The sequence below is a fragment of the Leptinotarsa decemlineata genome, unplaced genomic scaffold (genome assembly GCF_025532065.1).
Source record: "Leptinotarsa decemlineata unplaced genomic scaffold, Ldec_3_MD MMD2_tig00026340_RagTag_RagTag, whole genome shotgun sequence".
Lineage (NCBI taxonomy): Eukaryota > Metazoa > Arthropoda > Insecta > Coleoptera > Chrysomelidae > Leptinotarsa > Leptinotarsa decemlineata.
Window position 1 is genome coordinate 6,111,302 of NW_027412694.1, and position 11,010 is coordinate 6,122,311.

The window sequence follows — 11,010 nt, forward strand, 5'->3', positions numbered from 1 at the left end:
TGCATGATATATAATGCTGTTGATAGCAAGAAAAGTTGTTTGGGTGTTTTCATAGATCTGGCAAAGGCTTTCGACACGGTTAGTCACGAGCTTTTGCTAGAAAAATTGGAACATCTTGGTGTGAGAGGGGTAGTGTTGGATTTGTTTAGAAATTTTCTAACAGGTAGAAAACAGCGGGTTGAACTTAATGGAGTCGTGAGTTCGGAGGAATCAGTTTTATGTGGTGATCCTCAGGGTACGGTCTTAGGACCGGTTCTATTCATAATTTACTTAAACTCGTTACTGAAACTGGAGTCATCCGGACGTATTGTTTCATTTACTGATGACACGGTGATTTTATATACAGCAAATTCATGGGATGAAGTTAAGAGAATTGTAGAGCAAGATATGTAAAAAATAACAACATGGTTTAAACGTAATTTGTTTACGGTAAATGTTGATAAAACACATATATTACCATTCACATCTTACGAATCATATTTACCCAGATACAGAACAATAAGTTTGGACAACTACGATGTAGAACTCACAACATCTGTAAAGTATCTAGGGATCTTTTTAGATTTCTTCTTGAAATGGAATGTTCATATTGAAAATCTGAAAAGAAGAATAAGATCAATGCTCTATAAATTTTACTTATGTCGTCAAATACTTACTGTCAATAAGCTAAAGACCATATATTTTGCTCTGGTCGAATCTCTGTTGAGTTACGGAATAGTTGGGTGGGGCGGTGTTAGGAAGATTTACCTAAAACAATTGGAAGTTGTACAAAAAGCAATACTCAAAATAATGTTATCTAAAAAAAGAACCTTTCCAACCGATCAATTATATAAGGATTTAGTAATCATGGATATTCGACAATTATATGTAAAATACATTTTGAATTTTGCATTAAATAACCAGACATATTTTGAAAAAGTACATCATACTCACAAAACAAGGGCATTGATTTCAGATTATTTCAAAATTCCAAGAGCACAGAAAGCTGTTGGGCAGAGAACTTTTACCTATCTAGTACCTAAAATATACAACACATTGTCAGAAAGTATAAGAATTATTTATAGCAAACATATATTTAAGAAGAACATTGAAGAGTGGATTCTCAAAACGGATAGAACCTTTTTTCATGTGATAATTGATCCTTAGTAAAGAAAACAAATTGAGTTGACGCAATTAACACATATCTCAGATAGAACAGTGTTTCCATTTCTATTTACTTTATTTTATTTATATTTATAGTTTCTTTTTCTGTTGTATCTCTTTTTAAAATTTGATTCGCTAGCAGTATTCATTAATTAAATTATCTAATTATACTCGTTCTGCTTGTAAGTAGTTGTCATAGACAGAACCTAAATGACTGAACTATTTTATTTGCAAATCTGTAAATGATTGAAATTTGTTATTGCGAATAAAAATTATTATTGATTATTATTATTATATTATCATAAGACATAAGTCTGAAGACAAAGCTTGGGTAGTAAATACTTAAAAAAATGCAATACTTACCAAATGAAATAAAAATAAAAATCGTGCATATGTACAAACTAAGTTGAAATGGAGGACATAAAAGACATGTATATATAAAAGAGTAACAGTCAAGTTTATAAAAGAGTAGACATAAAAAGTAACAACTTAGGAGCTCCTTAATAAGTGAAGATTAAAAATATGTGTAAGTCAGTTGAAAGCTTTCGTTAAAATATTCATCCAAAGTATAATAGGGTCTATCAGACAGAAATTGTTTGACTAACTTCCTGAATTGGAAGTCATTTATATTGGCCGATCTTATGTCCATAGGCAAATTATTGTACATTTTTCCACCGTTGTAAAATATGGAGTCTCTGGTGATGTTTTTAGTTGGCACAGTGAGTTTCAGAGTGTGTCTGCTGTTTCGGGTGTTATAATGGGAAGAGGATGCAGCAACATTTAATATATTATGCTTGTTTATTAAACACACAGATTCCAGTTTAAATAATGCAGTTACCGTTAGAATATTTTGAAGAAGGTTCTACAGGAGTCTCTTGGTTTAAGGTTTCCTATATACCTTATTGCCCTTTTCTGTAAAATTAATAGTCTTTTGAATAAAGTTGGACTGCATGCTCCCCAAAACGGTATTCCGTATCGTAAGTGAGAACCTATGAGTGCATAGTACGCCATTTTTGCAGTGCTGAACCCCAATTCTTTATAAATCACTCTAACCGCATAACAGACAAAGGATACTTTTCTAGTGAGTTGTTTAACATGATTCACAAATTTTGAATTCTGGTCAATGAACACTCCTAGAAATTTAGTGTTATTTTTAGATTCCAGTGATCTGTCTTCAAAAAAGTTCGTTGATTGAGCATCTAAATGATAATAAATTTGTTTAAGTTAAGCTAAAAGATAAAATGTTTGAATCACACCAATCTCTAACTTTTTTCAAGTAGGCAGAGATTATTTTGTGCAACTCACAAGTGTTTTTATTCCAAAGTGTGGTAGTGTCATCTGCAAATAAGGTGAACTTCCCAGAAATATTAAGCTTGGTGAGGTCATTAATATATAATAAGAAAAGAATGGGACCTAACACAGAACCTTGTGGGACTCCAGAAATAACAAGGACAGCGAAACAAAAATGTTGTGAAAATTCAATATTTTTTTCTCCCACTAACCACTTAGAAGAAATAAGCTTAATAAAACAACTGAGAAATGGAAAGGCGCCTGATAATGGCGCCTTTCAATAGGATGGCGCCATTATCAGGCGCCAATATAAATGGTAATTTATATTCAATAGGATGGTAGAAGTTGGACATTACACATCTTGTCTTAAATCATCTACAGTCATTCCAATATATAAGAAAGGTAATCTAATAGAACCAGTAAACTTCCGACCGATATCCCTAATTACTAATTTCAGTAAAATTTTTGAAAAACTACTGAAAATTAGGTTAAACTCCTTCTTCAAGAAGAATAATACGCTATATAGTTCACACTTTGAATTTCAGGATGGGAAATGTACGCAGGATGCTTTAGTTCAGTTAACTAAATACATTTACAAGGCCATGGATACCAACACATCTTCTATAGGAGTATTCATTGACCTATCAAAGTCACTTGATACGGAAGTCACAATATTTTGTTATCTACCTAAGAAAACAGTGGCATAAGAGGGAATTCCCTGAAGCTTAATCATAACTTACCTAAACCAAAAAATTCAAGTTGTTAAAATGAAAAATACATTCAACAGAAAAGAAACAATTAGAGTACGGAGTGCCTCAAGGGACAGTACTAGCCCCAATTTTGTTTTGTATTGTATAAAATTATCAGTTTCCCAGATGTTACTGCGATATTTTATACGGGGAAGAAGTTGGCAAGAAGCCAAAGAAGAAGCGGAAAAAGATCTGGAGGTAATAAAAGATTGGTGTGATTTCAGAAAATTAACCTTTAATATTGTAAAAACTGTTTTGTACCAATTTGAAGCTAGCCGTCTTTCCTCCCAGATTTCAATTCCTTGACAATCCACAACCAACTGCAAATCACGTCTGTAACTCACCTAAAGTATCTTGGAGTCATAGTCGACTCTCGTCTAAGATGGAATCACCAGGTTGCTTACATCGTAAGAAAAGTAAGGTGTATATTACATAAGTTTCTCTTCTTTCAGGACATACTAGACCTCAGCCATAAAAAACTTTATATCATAGCCTACTATCTAGTGCAAAGCCACATAACATATTGCATGGCGGTTGGGAAGTCCACTTGAAGTCATTCAAAGAAGATTCCTAAAATTAATGTTTAATAAAAACACGAGATATGCAACCAAAACATATAAAAAATCAAGTATTCTGGATGCTAGACAACTAATTTATAAATCTCTGCTACTTAAACAATACAACGAAAAGAGTGACCGGTGGTTCTCTCACTAAATCGACCGCCGTGTTAGTCGGTGGTTCAAGCCGCAGGCTGAACGATCGATTTTGACTTGCTATCGTCCAACCCGTGTTAGGAAAAACACACCTTAAAAGGTAAAACCTCGTAAGTCCTCAGCTCGCACAAGTTTCGACTTCTGAGGGGTGCGACAGCTGGTTAACGGAAGAATATTTTAAACAAAATAACAGTTATGTATACGACGAGAAATAAAAACTGGTATATAACACCTCTTTTTGCAAAGTCGTTTGAGTTTCTGGGACCGACAGTATTCTATAGTTTACCACCTCATATTCAAAGGTCCAACTCGTATGTTCTATACAAAAATTTAGTCTCTAAACATTACGTGCATGAACTTGATATGTATTTCATTTTATAATTGCATACCCGCTCACAAGGATTAATTCCTTCTGTGGATTATTTAATAATCATTCTAATGCTTTACCAGTATTTCGTGTACCGCTCATTGTATGTATTTCGATCGAGTAATATCACTTACAATGATCACTTATCCCACGGTGTGGGGTAAGTGATCATTGATCCCGAGAATTGGATCCGAGAATCATGATCCCTGAGTAAGCGCAGTGAGTGAATGATAGCCTTCTGCGTCTGTCCCAATAATTTTCCTTTTTCTTTAGGGTCCGTGAAAACAAGCGATACTATGTATGCTTGATAAAGGGAAAAAATTCGTGGATTCCAAATCATTTGAAAAAATATTGAAACTACTTTTTCTATCGAAATGAAAAAATGTGTGAATGAAACCACCAGAAAATTTCATTTTGTATATATAAATAGCGAGCTATTATTCAATTTGTTTGAAAAAGGAAATGGACTAATAATGTTTTTCGATGTATATGGCATCGACTACTATGGTGATCAGGTTCATGTTCTGGGTAGGTTATATTAATAACTCCAGGAGCCACATAGGATCATCATGGCTATTCATGGTCCCGTCAGCCATGTACTAATGATAAATACTTATCCCAGATATCAATCATTGCTACAGAAAGCGAATGAGTAAATTATATTTTCATAATGTAGAATATATTCTTTTTTCAGATTGAAAAAGAGGATTTCAACAATTTCGATTATATATTTGGTATGGACGAAGATAATATTGCAGATTTGAAACAATACGCCCCAGCTGATAGTAAGGCAAAAATACTACTTTTGGGAGATTTCGATCCTGAAGGCAAACGAATTATAAGGGATCCATATTATGTAAGTAACCAATAGAACAGAGCATACCAACTAACTGGTATAAGTCTTGGTGTGATTCAAATTTTATAGCACTCAATATAGGCAAAAGTAATATGTTTTTTTTTAAATGCAATCTGGACGATTTGCCTTTGGCAAATGGAACTATTGAAAATAAAGATTGCACCAAGTTTCTAGATCACTATATCGACAAAGCTTGAAATTTGAGAATGACATAAAAACCTGATAATCAAGATCACTTTGGTGTGCTATGCAATGATAGTTATTTCCAGAGAACTTGGGAGTTCTACAGCAAGAACTGCTTATCGTGCTCCAATAGTGTCGGTATTCAAAGAAAGAGGCGTATTAACAGTTGTAGTCCTCTTCATTTTAGAAACTGCCTTTTTAAAAAACATTTCTTGAGGTATGACAATTGTTTCAAATCAATACCCGCCTGAGTAACAAAAATAATCTGAAACTACCTTTACATTCCTCCACGTTAATCAAGGATTACTTTTTTTATAATGGTGTGAAAATGTACAACCATTTGCCTGAATGCCTCAAAGAAGCAAATCAGAACATGAAATAATTCCAGAAAAACGTTGAACAATTTTCAATTAGCATGCCTTATAGTTTGCATGAATTCAACAACGAACAATTCTGATCTGAAGTTTATTGTATAAATTGTGTTTTTAGTATGTATGTGTTTTTATATATTCATATTTTTACTGTACCTAACAACCATTGTTCTCAGTATTGATTTTATATTCATGTTAAGTGTTGAGTATCAATGTACGTGGACTGAATTTCCTGTGATATGAATTTGAATGCTGTCCATTTGCGTGATTTTGGTAAATTCAGAGACCGAGTATCACAGTATGTAATAATATCACCATATGAATAATAATAATTGAATACAAACAAAACACTTGGGTGAGAAAAATAATAACGATAATACATTGAAATTAGAGGTGAAGAAGACGGACCATTACGTGTGTTTAATGGAAAGCTTTGTCAACAGGATTTTTTGTATCTTGGGTCAATACAGTATATCTACTTTATTATTATCAAATTCTCTAAATGACTGTGGAAAATTAAATCGGCACTGAAAACAAAACAAGAAACAAATCCAGTTGTAATTGATCAGTTGTGCCAAATATTATTACAGTATCCCTGAGTCAATAATAAAACACTTCTAATTTCGGCGGTAATTGGTCTATTGATAACATATATGCAAATTATCACGTCATTTATATTGTATGATTCCATTGGGTATACCACATTCTTCAGATATCTAAAATATTCAGTAGTGCAAGATCGATCGATCTTGCTGGATATACAATTCAACTGACTATCTATTTTGTACCATTCAGTGGGTAGCCAGGCGGTTCGACGTGGGTGCTTTGTTCACCCACTCGAATTGACTGCCGTGTTGGTCGGTGGTTCAAGCCCTAGTCTGAACGATCGATTTTCACCTGCTATCGTCAACCCGTGTTAGGAATCATACGTTAAAAGGTGAGACCTTGTTAATCCTTAGCTCGCACAAGTTTCGACTTGTCGTTCGTAGGGATGCGACAGCTGGTTAACAGAAAACAGATTTTTTTAAACATAGATTCGAATTTGAACAACCGTATATATCAATAAAGATTCAGGAAATATATAAAATACTCTTTTTGAACATTTTATATATTCAAAGAATATTCGAATGTTAACTTAATCAATAATTATTCAAAACTTATATTTATACCATATAAATAAGATGTTTATAGAATAAATATCAATATAAAAATGAATATAATTTAAATATTTGCTGCTTCTTTGAAAATGTCAATGAAGAAAACTAACTACAGGGATGTTGATCTGTTTGGAAGGCACAATAGTGCTGTATTTTTCTATCATCAATATTAATTATGGGACAAAACTAGATACATGTGTAATTTTTAAGTTCTGTAGTGTATATTTTTTTCAGGATTCTGGATCAGATGGTTTTGAAGTTTGCTATCAACAGTGTATGCGATCCTGCAAGGCATTCTTGGAACAATTATGATAAAGGCGTTTTGTGACATAGTAAATAGGGAAAGACCAGACTATAATTATTTATCAACTCTCTAATGATCATAACTTTACTTTGTATGGATATCAAACTTCACTTACGTATTCAAATATCTTGATAATAGGTACATTGATAATCATTGCTATCGAATAAGCAATTGAGGAATAAATCAAGTAAACATGTAAATTCATAGTTATTCAAGAGCTCTGGATAAGGCATTTGTATGGTTGTGACATGTTCAATAAAGTGCTTTGGTTGAAATTAAGCATTCATTATTTCAAATATCTTGGTTGCACTTTTATTAAGGTTCAACTCATTAAATGACAACTGTATTCAACAACACAAAAAGACAACTCGACACACACACGCACACTAGTACTATACCTTGGATAACACATTAGACCAAACTAGTACAATTATTTCATTTCACCACATTTCCTTCTCATTTGCTATCACTCGTGAGTAAAACCAACTACTCAACGCTTTCGGAAGCTCAAATAACCAAAACAAAATGTTCTCATTTCTTTCATTAGTGATTAATATAGTATTAGCCAAGTATATAAATTCGCTTCTATTTCAGCACACATTAACATAGAAAAAACAGACCCGATAAAAATTAAAACTAAAAAAACCGGTAATTCCTGAAAATATATAATACAGTTTACATTATGAACTCAACCCAACGGGTCATTTCTTGAACCAAAAAAATATATTGTCATATTTTTGTATATGCAATGCAAATCTACATACCCCACCTGTCTCAACTCAATAAAGTGTTACACACTTGATGTTCTTGTTATCACAATTCAGTAGGTTTTGGAACATCTTTTTCTATTAGTTTGAGTATGAGGTCGAATAAAATTCCATTCTTTTGATTCAATTTTCAAAATTGGTCAACTAGTTTTGGTAGTCTATCCATTACAAACTAAAAATTAAATCTTTTCTTTTCATAACAATGGTTTGGATTAATTCGCCTTTTGAAAATACATTTTCTCTTCCCATATTTTCAATAATTATGTGGTGAATAAGTAGTTTTTGACTTTACCCATCATAAACAAACACATCTTTTTTTATAATTTCAGTTTAGATGTATGCTTTGGTAGGTCCTGTGATGTGATTTTTTACAAAGACATTAAAGTTGGCAATAAATACATTTTTTCCATGAAATTGGAGCTTTGTCTCTCATACTCTAGAATTCTTTTGGCTAATAAACTTTTCATCGCCAGTTTTTAAGAGAGTAAAAGTTTCTTATTCGCTTTATTCAGCGACAAACAAGGCCCAGTCAAGCTTATATTACATGAAATTGGTTTATGCTTTTAACTAAACCAATAATAACCTACATACTTATAATTGACGTATGTTCTGTTAAAATGTTTTTGGAAAAATTGCATTTAAAAAAGTTGTTTCTTATGGAATTTTAGTCTTATACCAAATTCTATCAAGCTGAGACTTAATTAGATTTTTTGCTATGTATATCAGAGAATTTAATTTATAAAATTTCATTTGGAAACAAAACGATGCGCGTCGGGAGACCGTAATTTTTATTCTGGTATTTTCAATTGATCGATAATGACATCGAAAACCTTTTCAAAAGTTGAGAATTGTGTGTTAAGTCAATGAAACCCTCCTAAAATAGAAAAAGCAGCGGCTGATACCAAAAATGGTCGACAGTCTGATAAAGACGTTAGAATTTCAGTACAAAATCGAAAATCAAACAGAAGTATCTTCAATTCCTACTTTATTCATTAGGTTCATGAAGAAAATCAAACATGGACTTTGTGTAAAATTCCTCCAGGAAAGAAAGCAATTCAAAGCAAATGGAGTTTCAAAACGAAATTGGTGCAACTGGGAAAGTTGAAAAATAAAAGGGCATTCACAGATAGACGTTTTTGACTTTGAAGATACTTTTTCACCAGTTGTGAAGTAGATTTTTATCTGACTTTTACTTGCCTCAGCTGCTAAATATGATCAAGTAACTCAAGTAACTCTACAAAAGAAAACATGAAAAATTCAAAGTGGTACAGTGTTGAGATGAGACAAGTTTGCGAATAAAGTTCTAACATGTTTTTAGTTAATATAAAAAGTAACGATGGATATTACTGAAGGAGATAATAAATGGCACAAAGATTAATAGAGAACTAATGAAGGTATGATAATTTATCAGTAACTTCTATCTAGTCGAGGTTTTGCAGAAGATACTGAAGGATGCGTTTTATTCCAGAAAGGCATGCAAAAATGAAGAGAAAATGAAGCTGAGAAGTGGATTACTTGATACAGTTGAGTAAAGTTTTACTCTAAGGCATAAATACTTTTGTTTCAAATATTTTTGCATCACTGAATAGTCATTACTTAATGAATTTGTTGCTTATTAAAAGAATCATATAATAATAATAATAATTTTATTAACCATTATCGGTACATAATGTACATATGATAAGTCAATAACTGTAATATATGTTATAGAAGAAGAACTTTATTTCCAGATAGGCAAGCCTAATATAAACATAATGTACAGAATTAATATTCATATTAAGAATAAAAATAATAGTTAGTCATACTTGAATAACAAATTGAAGAATAAAGATAAAATATTAAAATAAAAACATAAAACATGGCACCTAATATATAAATGTTACAATTTAAAAATAAATACATATATTATATTACATTGGGAATTATTCCCAAGAATTATCACACCAATATATATATATATATATATATATATATATATATATATATATATATATATATATATATATATGCATGGAACTGATAATATATTTTCCCTTACAAGAATAGGTTTGCAGCTATCACGTTAATCCATATCAAAAATCAGTCTTATAATGCGCTTTTGGGCAACAAATATTCTATTGAGATATCTACCACATCCCCATGACATTATATTTAAGGAAATATGCGGATATGCCATTGCAAAATATATACTTAGGAGATTTTTTTTATCTACAAGCAATTTCATCTGTTTAATCGCGAAGAATGCTGCATTAAATTCCTTGCAAAGCCCATCAATATGTAGATCCCAATTTAAAGATTCATCTAACATGGTTCCTGGAAATTTAACATCATGTGACATCGCTATTCAATCAGTAATATCAACTCCATCTGGAATGTTATTTTTTCTGTTATAATTTGCATATTAATACATTTACTTTGATTTTGGACAGGACTAGTCAAAATGTAGTTACAATTATCATAGTTGATATCACATGAGAAACAACTGTTGATGTGAAATGAATAGAATTTTGTTATGAAGAAGCGTCTCAAGAGGGAAGAGTATGCTGCTACTGACAAGGAATTTAACCCAGTTCTTCACACAAGCGCATTTACCAACTACTTTATAAGAGTCAACAAGCAGAATGACAGCTGAATCACATCTCCAATTCAATCCTTCGTGTTGTTAGTGTGAAAAAGATAAAATTTGGTAATTATGATGAACTTTTCAATTGAACTCCATGCATCCAAAAAATTATTTATTACATTCTAGAATCACTTACATATAGGAGCATCATCCGGATTTTGTAAAATAAATTTCAATTGAGCATTTCTTTCATTTATGTCTACAGAGCGCAAATTTACTTTCTCATATTTATATAACCGACATTATAAGTTTCCTTTTATGGCTGGCAATAGGAGTGTTCATATACCACGCTTTTACTTCTAGGAGTGGTGTATAAATGTTTCTATTAACTTACAATCTGACTTTTTAAAGATGACCAGCCATTATTTTTCTGTTTGTTGTTCTGTAATTATCATTACGGAAATAAGACAGCATCATTTTACTTAAATAATGGTTTTAATTTTTAGTTTTTCAAAACATATTTGTTTACTACATACACTATATAAAT

The 11,010-nt window shown here is 31.7% G+C and overlaps 1 protein-coding gene and 1 long non-coding RNA gene across 3 annotated transcripts in view; one reads left to right on the plus strand and one right to left on the minus strand.

Annotated features, from left to right (window-relative positions):
- Positions 1-7,408, plus strand: part of LOC111507534 (low molecular weight phosphotyrosine protein phosphatase 1) — a 59,761-nt gene extending 52,353 nt beyond the window's left edge. For both annotated transcript variants that reach the window (XM_074183477.1, XM_074183478.1), the window contains exons 3-4: positions 4,957-5,118; positions 7,064-7,408. In XM_074183477.1, coding sequence (XP_074039578.1) covers positions 4,957-5,118; positions 7,064-7,141 — 240 coding nt within the window. In that variant the 3' untranslated portion in view covers positions 7,142-7,408. The remainder of the gene's footprint in view (positions 1-4,956; positions 5,119-7,063) is intronic.
- On the minus strand, positions 433-1,395 carry LOC141485884 (uncharacterized). The gene is made up of 3 exons (XR_012467513.1): positions 934-1,395; positions 657-747; positions 433-597 (listed from the first exon to the last, which is right to left on the minus strand). It is a non-coding gene; the product is annotated as an uncharacterized lncRNA (long non-coding RNA).
- Positions 7,409-11,010: the final 3,602 nt, after the last annotated feature.